Source organism: Ctenopharyngodon idella, chromosome 23 (assembly GCF_019924925.1).
Source record: "Ctenopharyngodon idella isolate HZGC_01 chromosome 23, HZGC01, whole genome shotgun sequence".
Lineage (NCBI taxonomy): Eukaryota > Metazoa > Chordata > Actinopteri > Cypriniformes > Xenocyprididae > Ctenopharyngodon > Ctenopharyngodon idella.
This window is the reverse complement of record NC_067242.1, coordinates 14,155,751-14,176,551: the sequence shown is the minus strand read 5'-3', so window position 1 is coordinate 14,176,551 and position 20,801 is coordinate 14,155,751. Positions and strand designations below refer to the sequence as shown.

General features: G+C 38.1%; 2 protein-coding genes across 2 annotated transcripts; both read left to right on the top strand.

The window, feature by feature from the left end:
* The first annotated feature begins 478 nt into the window (after positions 1–478).
* mtmr6 (myotubularin related protein 6) lies at positions 479–12,110 on the top strand. The gene is made up of 14 exons (XM_051882392.1): positions 479–701; positions 2,130–2,249; positions 4,611–4,773; positions 5,008–5,165; positions 6,868–6,996; positions 7,339–7,473; positions 7,560–7,692; positions 7,780–7,889; positions 8,051–8,176; positions 8,257–8,306; positions 9,333–9,533; positions 9,608–9,742; positions 9,833–9,959; positions 11,369–12,110. Exons 1-14 carry the CDS (start codon positions 678–680, stop codon positions 11,690–11,692), a joined length of 1,935 nt encoding a protein of 644 aa, XP_051738352.1. The 5' UTR covers positions 479–677; the 3' UTR covers positions 11,693–12,110.
* Positions 12,111–17,011: 4,901 nt separating this feature from the next.
* amer2 (APC membrane recruitment protein 2) lies at positions 17,012–20,524 on the top strand. The gene has a single exon (XM_051882624.1). It carries the CDS (start codon positions 17,191–17,193, stop codon positions 19,153–19,155), a length of 1,965 nt encoding a protein of 654 aa, XP_051738584.1. The 5' UTR covers positions 17,012–17,190; the 3' UTR covers positions 19,156–20,524.
* The last annotated feature ends 277 nt before the right edge of the window (positions 20,525–20,801 follow it).

The window sequence follows — 20,801 nt, the reverse complement described above, 5'->3', positions numbered from 1 at the left end:
AATGGAGAGAATTCTAAATCGAATGCAAGGAATTTCAAACTGGGATCCAAGGTGGTCCGTGGAAAAGTTCAGAGAAAAAAGTATTAAAAAATGTATAAATAAATAAATAAATAATAAAATAAGATTAAACAAACAAACTAAGTTAAATAATTAATCAATTAAAATATTAAATAAATAAACGTTTAGAGAAAAATTATAATAAATTATTAAAGAAACAAAGAAACAAATACAATAAATCTAACAGTACTAAAGTTAGTAGTTAGTAGAAAAAAATATTTATAATATAACATCGATATTTATACATTAAAATATATAGCTCCTTATTAAATTTTAGGATGACGGGCCCTCGCACAAGGATGATCGTATTTGGGTATCCATGAGGATGAAGGCTAAATTACAACGCGAATATAAATAATATATGAATTACCTTCCACTGAGATCATAAAACTACATTTCCCAGAATGCACCTGTCTGTTTTTCACACAGACACGCCCCAAGTAGGAAGTGCTGAGTAGAGCAGCAGAAACTGTTAGCTGCTAGTTGAAGAGATCATGTTTTGAACGTGGCTTCAAACGTAGGCGGATTTATTCTTCACTTATTCATCCGATGTGTGAACGCAGCTATTTAGGATATTGTCATCCATTCCCTGTGCTGACGACGCTAAAAACAGCGGCATCATGGAGCACATCCGCACACCAAAGGTAGAATAAATACAAGAATTCTGCGAGGTCTGCCCTGGTATGGCAGAGTCAGTCATGATTTCAAAGTCACAAACACTTGTTAAATGTCATTCAGTTTATGTATATGTATCATGTATGTGTGTATTATACATGTATCTAAACTATAATGTGGTTTCACTATATAAATATGCCGCGCGGCTCTCATCAGTGTTTATGTTCATTTATATCTTCTGGCCTTATATGAGTCGAATGCACTTGAATGTAGTACCGGTGATCCGTATGTGGATGTTCTTTGCCTGTGTGGCCATTTTCTGCTGGATTGTCTTGTAAGCTTTAGGCCTTGGAGGCTGATTCTGCATTTTTGTGTTGTCTAATAACATAAGACCAGTGATGTAGTAAATAAGGCTCCCAAAATTGCCTTATTTTTGTCTATATCGTTGTGACATAATTTATCACTTGAGTACTACAGTAACTAGAGTGGACTGAACTGTATCTTTTCCTACTTATCCATCATCATGTGAGGGGGTCTGTAAAAAAAATTAAATAAATAAATAAACAAATAAAATAAATAAATATATATATATATATATATATATATATATATATATTGATTGATTTTTTTTTTAAGTATATATATATATATATATATATATTTATTAGAGGGACCATGAGTCTGTAAAGTTCTCATCTCACTCATGTAAAATATATCTGATTTTTGCTTTTTGATATCTGAACTGCTGTGTAAACAACTGTATGAAGTTTCCACACTGTTGCTTGTCGATTTCCTTTTTAAAATCTTACTTGCTGTTTGTTTTGTGATGTCTGCAGATTTTATTGCTATCACAGGAAGTGTGTTGCTTAGCTGCAGGCAGTTGCTGGGAAACAGCCAGATCTAATTGTAATTTCCAGTAGTTTTAGATAATATGAATGGATGTCTATTGATGTCTGTTTTTTTGTTTTTTTTGTTTTTTACTAAACTGACTCTCGTCTTGTTTCCCATCTTACTGCATGTCAAAATATGTGGTAAGACATAATTTATGATATGATGTCGGCCAATATTGATATGCATTGCCAATTAGTGTGATGTTAACATTATGCAAAGCTATTTAATTGTATTTTTACTGATGGCTTATGATCTTGAAAATGATGCGACGTATGTATGCGACACATATGAACCCAATTTTTGGATAATTTTATTATACATTAAGCTACAAGCTGGCTCAATTTAACAGATTTTACCATGTTTAAATCAATTCTACAGGTTTTCCCTAAAATTATATATGCAGAAAATGTGAAAAACATCAGTGGATACTGCTTGGTCCTGCCATTTATTTTGGATTATGCCCTAATTGCTCATGATTTACAAGGTGGAAGATATATTTGGCTTGATTCTTTCGCAGTTAATCTCAATGAAAGTTATTTAAGTGTAACCGGTGCTTTCTTCCACAGGTAGAACAAGTGAAGCTGCTGGATCGCTTTAGCAACAAGTCCGTCACAGGAACCCTCCATTTGACTGCTACACATCTGATCTTCGTGGAGAGTAATTCAGCCAGTGCCCAGGAGATATGGGTATGAACAGCCACCCTTAACCGTCTCTAAATGATCTGTCATGACGTGATAAAGAATTCCTGTGTGACTGACAGGGTATAGCTTGGATATACAGTACCACTAAGCCACTCTTTTTGTTGACAGGATAATAGTGAATTAGATCATGGGAATGAGGTTACTAGTTTTTCACGTTGGCGGTAGGCATTGTTGCTGTGGAAACCTGTCGGCTAAACTTGCCCTCAAGGCCAAGAGAATACGAGAGTGTAGGGGAGGCCAGGAGAGGACATGAATACCAATGACCCACATAGCTCAAAATGTGATCTGCCACGTTTAGAGTCCACTGATCTGTCCGTCTCAGTGAGTGAGCGCGAATCGCAGATGAATAACCATATCTCATCATCTTCTCCAGACAAGAAGCAGGTGATAACACTGACAAACACTGTTTATCATTAAAATATACTCCTTGAGAGGTTATTGCTTTTATGCTATTCGTTATCTAATCGATAGATCTTAGTATTTTTGCCTGGACGACGATAAAACTTGTGAAACAATCTCATAGACTTACCTTTAAGTCTTGAAGGAGGTACTTTTGATATGGGCCAGTAAGTAACCACCAATAACAACAACCTAGCAACTACATATCAACACCCAGAATACCCTAGCAATTGTTCAGGCAAGCATAACTTAATTAATTTAGTTTAATGATGAGATCTGGCCTCAGGAGCACATTTCTTGAGACTTTGTTCTAGCACTTTCTAAAAACTAGCTGACTGGTTGGAGTAACAGATGTTCACATGACAGTCTGGAGCCCAACTGAACTATATTCTGCATCCTCACATGTTGATTCTTCACTCCTAGGACTAGCTCGCACAAAACGTCTCTCTGTCTGCCTGCAGTAATGCCTTCTGTTCCCTATGCATTATGCATTACGTAACACACTTCAGTGATCAATGACAACAGCAACCTGAGTCACGATGCAAATGGAAATGCAGATACATGTGCATTTTAATAACACCCCAGATTTTGACCTTCAGAAAAAGTGCTGTGTAGTTAATTAAATATGGTAATTGTGTGTGTAGTGAATTCTCTTTGTTCTTGGCTTTGCACATTACATTCATCTTAAAGATAGAGGAACACAAGAAGAGGAACAAAGAATAAAATGGAGATTTCTACATATCTTAAAAAAAGGATCCAGACCAATCTGAGGCTAGTTGATGTAGTAAGTAATGCAGTATTGAGACAAATAGTAGTTCATCACACATGTTCCCTGGTGTTTGACAACCACAAATGCTTTGTTTCATTTTAAACAGTGTATATATCCATTGTTTTATCATTTTAAGAAAACTTTTTTACTCTGTTAACACTCTTGCAAAACACGATTGCAAAAACCTGTTTTACCATAGTTTTTAGTTTTACCATAAATTTTCTCTCATGAAAATAGCCACAGAAGGTGGCATGATGTTAAATAACAAACAAAACAAATTTTGTCATTTTAAACCTAACAAGCTTCTTTTTTTAAAATGTTTTTACACAATATATCGGTAATATATCGGTTACCAGCCGATATTTTGTTTTTTTCGGTATCAAGCAATGTTGTATATCATAATTGTCTATACTCATTTCACTATTTCTACATTTAGATTGCCTTTGCTGTCATCTAACACTCAAAGTTAATCTTTAAAAATAGTAATAATGTAATTACACTGTTTAATGTAGTCTTTAATAAATCTTTCATACTGTACATTATAATGTTGTGATGCCTAAATTCACTTGTAGCATTTAAAATGATTTATTTTAGTTTAGTTTATATTTATTTAGACAAAATAGTATGGAATTTTAATAATGTGTGCATTTTATCGGTTATCGGCCATATTGAAAAAAATTATCGGGCAAAATAATATCGGCCAGAATTATCAATACATTCCTACTTTACATGAAAAGTGCTGTAATTAATGCAGTGACATTAAATAATTTTTAAAATGTTCCTTAACTGTCCAAATCCTTTCACAATAGTTGATTTTTGTGAATGCATTTTGCATGAATTGATACGTTCAAGTCCTCCTGTTAAGTACGTATTTTCAAGTTGGGAAGTGTGTTTACAACGTCAGGTGCGTCAAAGTCATTTTCGTTGGAGATGGCAGTCTACACAAAAATACATTCAATACTAATATTCTAAATACCTTTAAGTATTGTGGTATTCCGCCACATTTCTCACATTTCCCCCAGCTCATAAACTCTTTTGTAATCATATTGCGTAGTTGAGAAAATCCCAAGCTTCCCACTTGTATTTACGACTTTGTGGTGGCGTTCATGTGCGTTCAACACATAAATACGATCTTTCCGACATGACTTTAATTCATCTTATGTGTTTCGTGTGTTCAGATCCTGCATCATCACATCGCCTCAGTGGAGAAACTGTCCCTCACAACCAGTGGCTGCCCGCTCCTCATTCAGTGCCGGAATTTCCGGGTTGTCCACTTTGTGATTCCCAGAGAGCGTGATTGTCATGACATCTACAGCTCTCTGCTCAGGCTACTGAGACCAGGTGGGTAAACTCGCATGTCTGCCCTCATCAAAAATAAATAGACTGCATAAGTTTCCTGAAAGTCACAGAGGAGACCATTTAGTCTTGGCCACCCTCTGTTCTGTGACTGGACGACAGACATTGTGATCATGCTCGAGGTCAGGGACATGTGCGCACTCCAGATGGTCACCTGAATACTATGACTTTCATTTTCACCTTTTGTAAAGTTAATGATACTTTTATTTTGTACTCCAGTGTCCTATGATGAGCTGTACGCGTTCTCCTACAACCCAAAGCAGAATGACCAACAGAGAGAGGAGGGGTGGCAACTCATAGACCTCGCAGCTGAGTTTGAACGGATGGGTGTGCCATGTGACCAGTGGCAAATGACAGATGTTAACAGGGAGTACAAGGTTTGTTTCATTTGTGAAATATACTCGGTGTCGCTTTCTCTTGCTTTCAACCAGCAATGTTGGATTTAATTCAGGATGTGTTTGACTTAAACTCTCATGAGGCTGTCAAGCAACCTAAAATAGAGTGTAGTGTCCCTCAAGAGTAATGTAGTTGGAGTAAAATTAGGTTTTAGTCAGATAAGCAAACCCCAGGCCAAGCCAATATGAGTTAGTGGTGTTTTATTTGTGAATAAATCTGACAGGCTTTGGTCGTGAATGGCTCTATTTATTAACAAATCGTTTGAGTGAATGATTTAATGATTCATTTATAGTGCAAAAAGGACTTGATAGACTTATACAATACTTATTTGCATAACAATGTAATCTGCAGAAAAGGTCTGAACATCTGAACAAATCTTTTTGGTAAATTGATTCAAGTTACTGACATGAATCAAAATCCCCACCGCTGACATGTGCAACTTTATTTTAGGTGTGTTTATAATCATTGCACATAATTAAAATTGTTAATAGAATGTAGAATTATAATATTTATTAGAATATAGAATTACACAGTGACCAAAACTATTTTTAGCCAAAACAAATATTTTGTGTACAAAAATATTTTTATGTAATATTTTAGGGTGTTTACATGACACCGTTTTCAACTAAAAATTGAAAACTTTTTATGTGTTTTGGTCGTTCATTTACATGACAACGGCAACGTTAAATGTTTTGGGGCCTGAAAATGCATACTTTGAAAACAGGTTTCAAAGTGCAAGTTTTTGAAAACGATACAGTTATCGCCTCTGTGTAAACTACAAAAATGTGAATTTGTGAAAACAGTGACGGCATGCGCATTGAGTGTTCAATCTATAGGCGCGTAGTGTATCTTTACAAAGTGACATCGCCAACTACTGGCCTGGCATGAATAATACAACATTTTTAGTCATTTTCGCAGATCTGTGTGAACGGGATCGTTTTGACAACGTTGTCGTTTATACGCGAAAAACGCAAAAGAAAAACTTTGCATTTTTTGTACATCATTGACATGTAAATGTATCCGTAGAAACTTCAAATTAGTCACCTTTTCATGAAATGCATCCTGGAATGCTCTTTTAACAGTTTTGAAGCAATGTTGTTAAACTATTAAAAAATGATTGTTAAATCATTTTCAGTAATTGAAATCAAGCTAAAACAAAATATAAATTTTAAGAACTTGTTACCTTGAGAAATGTTGCCTTGACAACTAACTGAAATAAATAAATTGGAATACTAAAACCTACAAAAACCAAAACTGAAATAAAATAAAATAAAATAAAATAAATTAAAGCTAAACAGAAATATAACAAAACCCCCAAAACTAATAAAATGACAAAAGCGCAAACAAAATTACTTAAACTTAAACTGAAATTAAAATGAAAACTAAAATATAAAAAATAAAATCTAATTTAAAATATTAATAAATACTATAATAAGATTAAAATAGCACTTTTGAATGAGTTCTTATATATGCTGGGCATATATGTATGTGTATATATATATTTTTTAAATTATAGCATATTAACATATAACATAACTAAATAAGCGTTTAAGCGTAAGTCTTTAGGTCAAGAGAAACATAAATTCAATGAAGTGTGTCCAAGTTTTGACAGCAGTGTTCATAGTACATTAATGGTTTCTTTAGTGTATTGTTAATGGTTCTGACTATAAATTCTGTGCTAAGGTGTGTGAGACATATCCAAGAGACTTATACGTACCCATTACGGCCAGTAAACCCATCATAGTCGGAAGCTCCAAGTTCAGAAGCAAAGGCCGTTTTCCTGTTCTCACATACTTCTACCAGGAGAAGAAGGTAAGAATGGTTTATTTTGTCTTTACTAATGAGAAAAGGAAGCCAGTGGTTGATATGAAGAATCTTAGTCCTTTGATTACCGAAAATAGTTTCTGTTCACATTATAATGACCGTTAGTTTCTTCTGCTGTGTGCGTGGTGTTAGATAAAGGAATGAGATGGTAAACAGGTAATGGCTTGTCAGCACACAGAGTAGTTTTACTGGCAAATCAGGGCTGTATGCCAGCGGCTTGTTCCCAGCATCTGCACTGGCTTTGTTAACTCTGTCATTCCTTATTTACTCTGCTTTTATGTTGTACTCCAGTGTGGTGAACATTTATAATTGTTTGTGTCATGTCTCCAGGCGGCAGTGTGTCGGTGCAGTCAGCCTCTCTCTGGCTTCAGCGCTCGCTGTTTGGAAGACGAACACATGCTTCAGGCCATCAGCAAGGCCAATCACAACAGCCGATATATATACGTGATGGATACGCGGCCTAAGGTAGAACGTCATGGAGTTTTATTGTGTTCTTCTAGCCAGTCGGTTGATCATAACTGGTTTCTTAAGCACTATTTGTGTTTTCGTAGTTGAACGCATTGGCGAATCGTGCGGCAGGGAAAGGCTATGAGAATGAAGACAACTACTCTAATATCCGCTTCCAGTTTGTGGGCATTGAGAACATCCATGTGATGAGGGGAAGTTTGCAGAAGCTTCTGGAAGGTATGAGATGCTGATGTATGAGATTTTGGTTCATTCTCATCTCATTTTGTGGATTTTCAACATCTCTATTATGTGCATCTCTCAAAGTGATAGGAACGCGCTCCCTTTCAATGCCTGATTACCTGGTTGGACTGGAAAACAGCGGATGGTTGCGTCATATCAAAGCCATTATGGATGCAGCTATATTCCTTGCCAAGGTAAAACTCAGAGTCTTTTTGAATGTGGTACTATGCTGCTGATTCTTCAGTATTCAGTCTTGTTTTAGTATTATTGATTGACTAAATCGTCTAGTTTAGTAGTTTCGTTAACGATAACAACACTGAAAGCATAATTCTCATAAATGTTTTTGTTATACCAGGCTGTGACTGTAGAGGGCGCTAGTGTCCTAGTGCACTGCTCTGATGGATGGGATCGGACGGCTCAGGTCTGCGCGCTAGGATCTCTATTGATGGATCCGTACTATCGCACCATTAAAGGTTTCATGGTAGGAGCATTTCATGTGTTCATGCTAACATTGTCGTTCGTCTCTTTCCACCTTCTAATATATCTTCCCCTTGTTCTCAGGTACTTATTGAAAAAGACTGGATTTCCTTTGGACATAAGTTTGCAGACAGGTTAGCATGATTCTCTGTTTGGTTCTTGACTCAAGTTGGTTGAAGAGTCTGAGGCCTTGTTTAAGATACGTTTTGGTCGATCGGAACACAAGTGGACGACGCTAAATACAGGTGTAAACAGGGTGTAAAACGTTTTGAGCTCGTCCACTTTCGACCACTTCCAGAGGTGGTCGAAAACACATTCGACCGGATGGCTTTCATAGTGTAAACGCTCATGTGGTAGAATGTGTTCGAACAGCCACTTAAGACCGCCTTCTCTCCACCTACTGACCTAATGCGTAAACATTATGGGAAGCACGCTAGCCAGATGCGATTTAAACTTTGTCGGCTGAAGACCCAAGTTTGGTTTGAAGACGAAAAACGTACCAAGCAAGTGGATGATGCTAAATACAGGTGTAAACGGGGTGTAAAATGTTTTGAGCTTGTCCACTTTTGACCACTTCCAGAGGTAGTCAAAAACACATTCGACCGGATTGCTTTCGTAGTGTAGATGATAATGTGGTCGAATGTGTTCGAACAGCCACTAAAGAGCACCTACTGTCCTAATGCGTAAACATTATGGGAACCGTGCTAGCCAGACACGATTTAAACTTTGTCGGTTGAAGACCCAAATTTGGTTTGAAGATGAAAAATGTACCAAGCACAATGTTCTCTCACCATTCCTGATTTCTAACACGTTCACAGTGTTTGGCGTGGTCTTGTGGCTGTCAGAGCAGAAAAGATAGCTGATGCTCTCCGTGTTTTTCCTGTCGTCTCCGGGTGTGTTCATATGTAAATTGTACAAGTTTATTTTGTCCAATAGATCGAAAGATCTGAAAGAACCCATACATTTGCCTGCCTATAGTCCCTCCCCTTGAAGAAATCAGGACAGAAGTGGTTGAAAGTAGACAAAAGAGACAGATTAAAACACCAGGTGTAAACGGGTATGTGTCTCCCTCATCCACTTGTGATCCGATCGACCAAAATGTATCTTAATACCAGGTGTAAACAGGGCCTGAAATAACCTTGACACCCATTTCACCGCAGGTGCGATCAATTGGACACCGACCCTAAAGAGGTGTCGCCCATATTCACACAGTTCCTGGAGTGCGTATGGCAGCTGACTGAACAGTTTCCTCAGGCTTTTGAGTTCAGTGAGTGGTTCCTCATTCAGATCCATGAACATATCCATTCCTGCCAGTTTGGCAACTTCCTTGGCAACAGCCAACGACAGAGAGAAGACCTTCAGTGAGTAAAATAAACATGCATTCGCTTCCTTCCCATCATCTCAAAGCCCTTAATTCATTTGTATATCATTACAGGTTGAAGGAGAGGACATATTCGTTATGGGCTCACCTGCTGAGTGAAAAGCAGAACTACTTGAACCCCTTGTACAGCCCGAGCTTTGCAGAATCACACCCGGTTTTGGAACCATCCACCCAAGCCTACCACTTCAAGTACAAATGACTAACCACTTCTATTTATGAAGGACTCCTCCTTTATTTAGACTCTGCAACGGTTTAATCAGTAACCGGTTTGTTTTGCAGGTTCTGGAGAAACATGTACCATCAGTATGACCGTTCCATGCACCCTCGGCAGTCCATTCTCAAACAAGTCCTCACCTTGAAAGAAGGCAACCGAGAGCTTGAGGCCACAGTGCAAGCCCTGAAGACTGTGAGTTTACCTCAGGAATTTTGTTACTGGATAATAAGCCTTGAATGCTCACTTCCCATGAAAAAGAATTAGTTATGGATTTGTGTGTTGCAATACCAAGGGATCAAAAGACGTTATTTAGAACAAAATGAGGCTAAGAAGAAGTGAAGTACAGTTTGCTCAATATGACATAACATCCTACACTCTTAGAAGAAAAGGTTCTATATAGAACCCTAGAGTTTTAAAGAACCATTCATGGCAAAAAAGGTGCTATGTAGAGCGAAATGTCTTAAATTATTGCATAATTCTTTCATGTTTTGTTTTTTTCTAATGATAAAGTATGTTTACGAGCTGTTTAATTCATAAAATTTAATCAATATTAAAATTAAATCCATAAAAAGATCCCATGATTGTAAGCCCTAAAAGATTATATATGAAGCGCCTGACAGAACCCTTTAAGGTTCTATTTAGAACCTTTTCTTCTAAGAGTGTAGGATGTATAATATTGTCAACCTACACTTTCTGGAGTTCTGTGTCCACTGGATATTTTTTGTAAAGACCTCTTTCAGTAGTGTCATCTGAACAATTGACATGTTGAATGGACAGTACTTGCATCCCTCACAGCCTCAATTTTGTTTATACATGCTCTACAGTCTGACAAAGTTTGAATATTCAAAAAATAATTTAAATAGAGACTGCGATATACATTTGGATTATGCTAACGTAATCGGTTTGTCCAGCGACAGTATTTTTCTTTGTCAGGCGATTAAAAAAAAAAAAACCTCACTGACCAATATATTATTAATAATAACAATCATAATAAAAATTATTATTATTATATATTGCATGTTGTACTGTTTATTAAAAAAAAAATTATATATATATATATATATATATATATATATATAACTTATTATCATAATGTATAATAATAATTATTATTAATGTTAATGTTTAATTTATTATTACAGCAAAAATAATAATTATAATAAATAATTAAATATTTTGTATTAATAATATAAATATATAATATGAATAATCTATAATATAAATAACAATGTTATTAGCATTATTATAAAAGTAATAATAATAATGTTGTAATTTAAAATGTATTTATTTTTATTTTTAAAATTAAATTTTTAATTAATTTATAATTTTCTTTATATATATATATATATATATATATATATATATATATATATATACTTTTTTTTTTTTCTTTTTTTTTTTAAACTAACTGCCATTAAATACCAAAGGAAAACAAATCATCAAAGCTGTTGCTTTTGGTATGAACCAGATTTCAAGGTGTATAAAGTAATCTTGCACCTTTCATTGCTCTATCCTCATTGCTTTCACTGATAGCCCCTATTTGTTTCCTTCATTCATCTGAAATCACACATTCTCTCCTGTGTCTTTGTGTGTTTCCACAGAAGCTGCAGAAGTTCGGGGTGAGCACATCTCCACTGAAGCCCAAAACACCCCCAATAGAGCGCAGTCTCCCTCCCCGACCTCAGTCCCTTATCCTGGGAGCTCCTCTTCTCAGTCGAAAGGAAGTACAGCAGGAAGAAGAAGACGAGGAGGTGTTCGGAGAGGAGGCTAGAGAGGATCCTCCGGCCAGTACTGGAGGAGAACGGACTGTAGAGGGCAGCAGTGCCACTGAAAACGGTTACGGAGAGCTGCCAGGATCGTTCGGTTCCAAGAATGAGCCTGCCGTGGTCACCTTGGAGTTTGGAGTGGCCAGAATGACCTGCTAAGGACACTTAAGGACTTGATTTTTGAGAATTAAGGAATTGAGCAGGATTGGAAAAAAAAAATACTATTTGTATATTCTGTACTAAGAAAGATGAAGTATGTTTGCTGATGTGCGTGCATGCGTGGTGTGTGTGTGTGTGTGTGTGTGTGTGTGTGTGTGTGTGTGAGCGCCCATGTGCGCATTTGTTTACTCTACGTGATGGCACTGCACTCATGTACGATAGACAAAGAGATAAATAGAAGAAGGAATTCAGAGGTGGATCCCTTAATAAACTCATTGTTATATCTGTCAATTCAGATGTTATTACTGTCATCATCTACATTAAAAAAAAACACTTGTTTTTTTTTTTTGGTTTGCTCATTTTTTAAAAAGGATGTCAGTAGCACTAAAAAGAAAAGATTAAACAAAAAGCCGATGGACTTGTGACTCAAATCATTCTTTTTTTTATGTGTTCAGACTTGAAAACTTAATTTGTTCTATGTCACTCGCTGTTGTCGTGAAGGGTGAAAAGACTGATGCTGTCCAGAATGAAGGATGACTGCAGAGATGCCCTGCACACAAGTGACCCATGTGCAGTCTGGTCGATTGTCGGGGGTTAGTTAGGAACTCAAAAGGTTAATGTGATGTCATAGAGCAGGTCAAAGGTCATATTTACTTAAAGGTGATTATATGAGCTAACAATAAATCATTACGGCTACTAATCTGAATGAATCTACAGCAATCTGTCTTTGTCACATACAAAATAAGCAATTGCAGATATACATTACCTCAAAAGTTCTTATACATATGTAATAATTGTAATTGTATATTTGATAGAAATCGTTTGTTCACCAAGGCTGCATTTATTTGATCAAGTATACAGTAATATTCTGAAATATTATAATTTAAAAGAGCTGTTTACAGTTTATATTGTAAAAGCTGAATTTTCAGCATCATTACATCATGGTGCTCAAGAAACATTTCTTAATATTAATGTTGAAAACAGTTTAAGATTTAAATAAGAAATTTTTATTTAGCAAGGATGCATTACATTGATCAAAAGTTAGAGTAAAGACATTAATAATGTTACAAAAGATTTCCATCTCAAATAAATCTTTCTATTAATCAATGAATTCCGAAAAAAAATATCACAGTAAAACATTTGATTACAAATTACTTTTTAAAAAAGAAAATGTTTTTTTGTAATATTTCACAATTTTCTAGCCAATAAATGCAGTCTTGGTGAACAAGACTTCTTTCAAAAACAAAACAAAATCTTAATTATTCCACACTTTTGACTGGTAGTAGGCTAAATAATAAAAAATCAATAAATAAAATAGTAAATGCCTGTGGCTTAAATGTCTATTAAATTAATATTTAGGATAATTATTTTATTTTTATTATATGGTTGTTTTTCTAGGTCAAACAAGACTATGAGCTCATCCCAATTAACCTTTTTTCAGCATATTATGATTTAGGACGTACTAAATCTAATCTGACAATATTTAGAACATATAGTACAGTATGTGAATTATACAGAGCTCAAATTAAGCTGATTACAAAAATGTCTTATTTTTCATATGTAGTCCAATGAGGGTCAAATAAGTAACTCATTGAGAATCATCTCAAAATGGTTGAGAAGCTGTTTGTATCTTACCACACTTATAAGTACCTATCCGTCATCCATCTTGCGTTTGGAAGCACATCATAAAAGTGTGCTTCCAAACGCAAGATGTCTCCATCAATGTTGGTGGTTATGGATGTAGATGTGATACTGTATCTCCAGGAAACAAACTTCAGGCAGGCCACTTCCTATGATTCCCCCTTCAATATTCAATTTTGAATGGTTTATGAGGTAAAAGCTATATTAGTTTTTTTTTGCTCACATTCAGGTAATTATTGTAAGCTTTATTGTAAATCTCACCTTCTACCAGAGGTCACAATAGGGTGTAAAGCTGTGTCATGTGACTCCGTAAGCCGTGTTTGGTTTGCAAATCTGAGAACCAGTGACGGGACGCGCATGAAATGCATCCGCAGGTCAGGCTGTATTAATAAGACGCAAAGCCGCTCAACGCTAAGTACAGGAATAAGGGAATTCTGAAGTGAGCGGAATGGATTTTTTCTCTTTTTGTCATATTTAGTCTATTCATATTGTAGAACAAAAGTGTGAACATCTTTTCATGCAATCATGCAATGTTATTTTGATTTGATTATATATATAGTGTAAACTATGGAATCCCTTTTGGGATTTATGGAATTCCATCCATGGGCTTCCATAGTAAACAGAACCTGTTAACACAGTGAACAGATGTGGTTTCAGATGATGACGATGATATATCTGACATGACAACAATGTTTGAACAATCTCTTTTTCAATTGAATATGTTCAGCTTGTCTGTGGGAAGGTTAAACACTGAGGTTAAAATGGTTTATAGCACTCTTTGTCTTCTATTTGAGTGCCAACTGCATTATGCCTCAGTTCATGAGAAGATTTGTCTTTGGTTTAAAACACTGCCATTATTGATGTCACTGATCCAGTCTGGCCTTTACAAACTCCTCAATAAGAGCTTTGAAGAATCTGTGCACACCTTTGTCCTTTTAAGCTGAAGATAATTGGGGGAAAACAACATTGTAAAATCTGGCTAACACACCCCTAATAGCAAACAGTCTAGTTTTATTCTCTTCCAAATGTCCTAGTTTGTTTCTCAGGAGAGTTTTGTCCTTGGCAGTGACAGGGATGTCAGTGATGTGAGCACTGTGTTTATCCACCGAGTTGGATCCTTAAAAAAAAACAGACTGCAAACTGTTTCAGATTGTTTAAGGTCTCTTTCTTTTTTCTTTCGATTTCTTCGTGTTGGTCTCTCAACTTGTGGTTCTGGTTAATTTTTCTCCCTGTGTACCCTCAAGCAGACATGCCTCCTGTGGCCCAAAGAGTTGAGAATGAGTATACAGACCCAAACCGACCCGAAGAAACAAGGGGTGTGGTGGCAAATTCCAGCCGCCATGCCTCAGGGGCTGCTGACAGAAATGGCAAACACAGGTGGGGAGTTTTTGGTCCAGAGCAGACCTGGAGCCAAAGCTGAATCAGAGGCCAGGAAGACTTGACCTCGCTGAAACTGCTGCACGGTGGCTTCGCTTCACACATACACACACTGTACGCTCCGGCCCCCCCTGTACATTCTGTGAATGTAGACATTGTTTCATCCCAGTGAGGTGGAAGAGGAGGCCTGTGTACAGATAGGGGTAGATGGGTGGGCACATCAGTTTCATGGAGATTTATTTAAGCTGTCTTAAGGGAATGTTAAAAATAAGGGAAGAGGCCGATCGAAGGATGTAGGTATCATAATTTAGCCCCGATTTCTTTGTATCAGAGTGGCTTGCATTCTATTCAGGGTTCTCACAATCATGGAAAAAAATGGAAATGAAAATAAATAATGTGATTTCTAGGCCTGGAAAAAGCATAGAAATGAATAAAATCTTAAAGAAGTCAGACAATTTTTAGAGTAAATTGATTTTGCATAAATTCATGAACATAATGAATGAACAGTGAATGATGGTATATAAATTAACACTTACCTAGATTAATAACTGATGTAAAAATGTTGGTTATGTATTAATGCACAGCAAAATCTTTTACAAAATTACAAAATTAATTAAGTAATAATTGCGCATTAGTGATGAACACCTGCTGTTAACAAGCAGAATCACTGAAGAAAAGAGAAACACAAGAACTACAACTGACTTCAGTCACAGCCATATTAATTGCTTAATTATCTCATTAACTTTAACTGGTTCAGTGTTACTTTAACACTATTTAGAGAGGCACCATATGTACTCTGAGCAGAGTTGATTTGTAACTCTGGGGATTTTACTGTGTGTTAATGAATTGAGTCTTATTTTAAAGTGTCACCATTTTTTTTCTAGTTGCTCAAATATTTTTTTTTTCATTGTTAAAAAAATCTCTTTGCAAGTGCAATCTCCATAAAATTATTGGGTTTTTTTTTTTTGGTTCCATACTGTAGACCTTATCAGCTTGGCTCATGAATATTAATTAGGTGATGTAATGTCCACCCAGTAGTCCTAACTGAAAGGCAAGTAAGTGAGGGCTAACCATAGTAAATTACCGCTTACTAATTGCACGTTCATTCAGTCCAAAGTGACTGGTAAAGACTTTGCTTGGTCCTAAAGATATGGTTTTATGTGGCCGTGTATAATCTTTTATTTGTATGGTGATTATTTCACAAAAAGTAGGGGTAACATGTCCCTCCAGTATGAAAGACTAGAAAAGTCATGGAGATTCGGTGGTCTAAAAGTGTGGGAACCTTGTCTATTAGCTCTGCCACAACATTTATAAAGTATAATGTTTCTCACCAAATGTCTCCATGTATATATTTCAACTACTAAAAAAAGAAAACCCAAAAGCTTTCAGTTGTTAACTACGTTTGCACACAATTGGACTAACTAATTGCTGTTGTGTAAGAGAGTGTGGTAACAGGAGTCCCCCTGGGCCCATATGCTGGGGGCAGATGGACTGCGGGTTATTGAAGGATACGTTGAATATGATCAACCACTCCAGACGGCCCATAACAGGTGAGGACCACCAGCGTGAGCTGCTCTAATCTCATTTAAATTTCATCAGCCATTTCTCAAAACCATTTCAAGTGTGTTGTGCATGCATTCATTATAAGTGAGTGAAATGTTTATCTAAATCTGCCTCATGTCTTCATACTTGTAATTTCTCAAATCAGCAGCTTTTGCTTAAATCCTAAGTACAGACTCTACAGCAACCACACAGCTCGAATGTTTTCCTGAGCCTTTTCATCTGAGGGGGATTTTCAGTGGCTTATTTTCATTTACACTGAGAGGTTTGTCCTCACTCCATTTATTTCCTCTAATACTCCTGATCGTTATAGCATTTCTGGAAATGTTCCAGACGTAATTGCATTTCAAAACAAATCAACAAAGCAACACTAATTCCATTATAACCCCTATCAAAACACAAGTATAGAATGCAAAAACTTTCTGTCTATTATGTACACACACGCACACATATTTGTACACAGTTGCACTCACATGCACATGACGACAATCATGATGTTAAAAAGCAATACACCCATTCTTTACAGCCCGCACATAGATGCATATCATGCGTCTTCAGTGAGATAATAAGAGAATAATTGAGGCAAGAAAGAGGAGAAGGATATCTGATGTTTGCAGTGTGGGGGATGAGGGTGTGTTTGTGTGTACGGAGGGGGCGAGCTGTGGGGGCGGAGAAAAAAGTGCTGGCTTGCCTCCAGCGCTGACGAAAGCTGCTTAACCCTCCCAGTTACCATAGAGACTGTCAGGCGCAGCCACCAGTGAGAGAGAAAGAGAGCGAGGCGGGGAGAACACCAACAAGCAAAGGCAGCGGATAGAAGTGGAAAGGGAGAGGAAAAGGAAAGAAGCAGTTAGAGACAAGGTAAAATAAAGGCAGAAGAAGAAAGAAAGAAAACAGAGGGTGCAGTAGACATAGTGGCAGAGATGGAGGTTCAAAACGAATGCAGTGAACCGCCTCCATGTGACCCACAGCCACCAGGAAAGCTCAACAAAGCCGCCTTCAAGCTGTTCAGCAAGCGCAAGTCCGGCAGCAGCATGCCGAGTATTTTCTCTGTCAGGAACAAAGGGGAGTCCACCGGTAAAGCCGCTGGCAAGACGCTAGAGCTCGTTAGGAGCAAAACCCATGATGGCTTAATAACGGACACTCCTTCGGAGCTTGACGGCCACCGGAAAGAGGAATCTGCCAGTAGTGACCAGCTCCACGCCGGCACACCAGATGGTGTATCCAACGCCCCCCTCCGCAGCTCCATCACCAAGTCTTTCAGCTTCTTCTCTTTACTGCGCCGGAGCAGCAGCCGTGCAGGGGATGGAACTACTACGGTGGGACGACGAGGACGAGGACTTAAGGGGCTGTTCAGCAGCATGCGTTGGCGGCGGAAGCCCCAGGTTCAAGAGGACTCTGTGGAGGTAGCCAAAGAGGTGAAGGAGGGAGAACTAATACTTTCCCCTAGCTCTGGCAGTGTGGAAACAGAGAAGGACATGACACTGACTCTTGAGCCCCTGCCACAAGTGTTTGAGAAGACTCCTCTCCCAGGGGATGCTGAGAAATGGAAGGCAACATCTATGCAAGAATTTCAGGGTACTAATGAAGTGGAGTGTGATTACTCTGGTCCTTCTCTTTCCCAACAACATACAGTCACTGAAGAGTCTCCTGCTCCTTCTCCAGTCCGAGTCCAGACAGGAGGGCTCCAACATGATAAAAACAACGGTTCAGAACTTTTGTCCTCCATTCCGACCTGTGCTTTGACCCCTCCAATGGAGCACAGCACAGCTGACCCACAATCCGAGCAATCTGTGGATCGCTTATGCTCCATGTTCACTGATGTTACTTCACTAAAAAGCTTTGATTCTTTAACAGGCTGTGGTGACATCATCGCTGACCCAGAAGAGGATTCTGGGAATGGGGGAAGTGCCACGAGCAGTGGAACTGGTAGCAGTAGCGGGGGCTGCATGGGTCGCAGATTAAGTGGAGCCGGGACGAACTCTGAGAGATGCTCTCCTGCCAAGCCTCCACTTCCTCCCCAGGTCAGTAGTCTTACATCTATCCATGCTTCTTGCTACATTCCAGCCCACCAAAGACCACGTGCAGCCCCCAAAAAGCCACAGGGTAGTGGAGTTGTTGCTTACATGGGTGGAGGGGAGGAGATGGCTAGTCCTGAGGGTGTTGATGATGCTGACATGCAGGGTCTATGGCATATGTTGCCCCAGAAGGTTGAAGACTCCCCAGTGCTACGACGTACAGAGCCTGTTCTGCATCATGCACCAACCCGGCTTGAGAAGAGGCCACCTCAAGTGAAGGCACTTGGGCTCAGTAAGATCCCAGTGAGCGGAGTTAGCAAGATGGGAAAGCAGCAACCCTCTCGTCCCTCACCTCCTCCTGTTGATAAAGAACTCCATGATGCCCCACCAAGTGATGAAGGCTACTGGGACTCTCCCACACCTGGCCCAGAGGATGAGGACAGCACCTTCCTCCGTCGGGACGGCCTGCTGAAGGATAGCTGCTCTGGTGATGCGCTCTACGACCTCTATGACCCCGACAGCCCTAGTGCTGCTGGCTCAGACGATGACGTGAGTTCACCAACAAAATCTGCAGGTGACCTAAAAATGAACTTACCTTCTCCGAAATGCTCGTCTTCCATCACTTCCTCATTCCGATCCATGAAAGGCAGCACCAGCCTGCCTCGAGATTCCAAGATCCCCATTAGTGTGAGGCAAACACCACCATCCCACTCTTCCAGCCAAGGAGCGCTGTCTTCTAATCTTAGCCCCACTTCAACCACTCCTCCTAAAAAGACTGATGCCCCACCACGCACTCGAATCCCTGTCTCGAAGGTTCCCGTCCGTCGTTCCGGCAACAAAAGCACCCCCACCTCACAAAGCAGGAAGTAGAAAGCTTGGAGGCCCATCAGATGTTTCTGACAATAGAAATCTATCACAAGAGCTTTAGGCCAAAACAATGTTTTTTGATATGAAGCAATCAACCTCCACTTTTTTGATTTCACCTGTCTACTGAGGACTATATCTTAACTGTTTTTACATCTTTGAAATGAATTGTGATGTTGCATATTACACCCTAATATAATTAAGAGTTTTGTAGAATGCACTGCAATATGTAACACATGACATTCATAATAATGTAAGCTTGAGGGTTTATTTACCTTACCAGCCTTTCAAAGAGGAATAATATGGTGAGAATGCTGATCCTAAGAAGAATGTTTAATATCAAAAAGCTTCTCATTCCCTTCCAATGGAATATGTGAAACTGTGGTAATTTCTTGCTTTGTCATCCCATAAGCACTGTGTAAAACGCAGCTGCGATCTTCATCTCTCCAGTATTTTACATATAATGAATTTTAGAACTGTGTGAGATGAAACCAAGCACTTCTGACACTCCTAAATAAAGCTGCATGGAGTCTTGTACACTCAAACTGGATCAGGGAACACAGCCTTTTGTTCGAGACACACTTTCGTATCACACAACGTGACTTCCTATTGATATTGATGAAAAGAAAATCGTTCTTTTTACTGAATCTCCACTTTTGTAACTCTTTTATATTGGACAAGGACCTCCCTGTGACCTCACTGTGGATATGTGTGCACTGCTTGTTTTGTCTTTTGGAAAACACGACTTGCAAAAAATAAATCTCCGGATCATGAGTATCCTCCTCTTTTCACAGTGATTTGTACTACTCTTGCTAACCTGGACATACTGAGCGGATATTTCTGAATGTAGCATGACATCACTCTACACACAGGTCTGTTTTTTTGCCTGCTCACTGCTCAATGAATAAAGGAGTGAAAGATATAGAGAAGCCCATATGTATCAAGAGTTAACTGTCTTCCGTCATGTGGTTGTTCTCCTGGAGATGTCATCAACCTTTGGCTCTCAGATTTGTGAGCAATCACTGCAGAAATCATTTGCTTAATCAGTGTTTTTTTCTGGTTTTCCAGTATAAAAACAAATCCTTAAAATGGATGAAATTTACATTTAAATTTTTTAAAATATTTTACAAGAAAAAAAAATAGTGATTAAGAAAATTATTTTTTGCAGTATTTGGCTTAAGTCTCAGTCAGTAAGATTTTTTACCGTTTTTTAAAAACTCTTCACCGCTGGGACATTTTATTTGTAAGCTGTAAAACATTTTCTCTTCAGAAGGTCAATGCCTTCTTTCTTTTATGATATGCTGTCTTTCTTTTATGATATGCTACCTTTCTTTAAATTGTTCATTATTTAATAAATAAAACAACTCTCTGTGTACATCCAGGATATGGACATCTATTCAAGTGCGATTACATGCATCATTTTCCACATACATAACAGGGCCATGTGGGCAGCTTAGATGTTATCTGTTTTAATCGCAGCGACGTAAAGAGCATCACGGTTGTCTTTTTTGCAGCCAGCCACAGTCTGCTGGGATTTAAATTTCACCCGTTAGGAAGGAAGAAGAAAGTTGGTCTGGGTTCAGCTGTCGGTGTGAATCCGGTTGACAAAGGGAGGTGTTTACTGTGGGTTATGGGGGGAAATTATGGGCTTC

Bases quoted from the DNA above. Each gene is read 5' to 3' on its own strand.
- amer2 (XM_051882624.1), top strand. From the start codon at position 17,191: ATGGAGGTTCAAAACGAATGCAGTGAACCGCCTCCATGTGACCCACAG.
- mtmr6 (XM_051882392.1), top strand. From the start codon at position 678: ATGGAGCACATCCGCACACCAAAG. The intron at 6,997-7,338 runs GTAAGAATGGTT...TCATGTCTCCAG, and splicing joins ACTTCTACCAGGAGAAGAAG to GCGGCAGTGTGTCGGTGCAG. The intron at 9,743-9,832 runs GTACAAATGACT...TTTGTTTTGCAG, and splicing joins ACCCAAGCCTACCACTTCAA to GTTCTGGAGAAACATGTACC.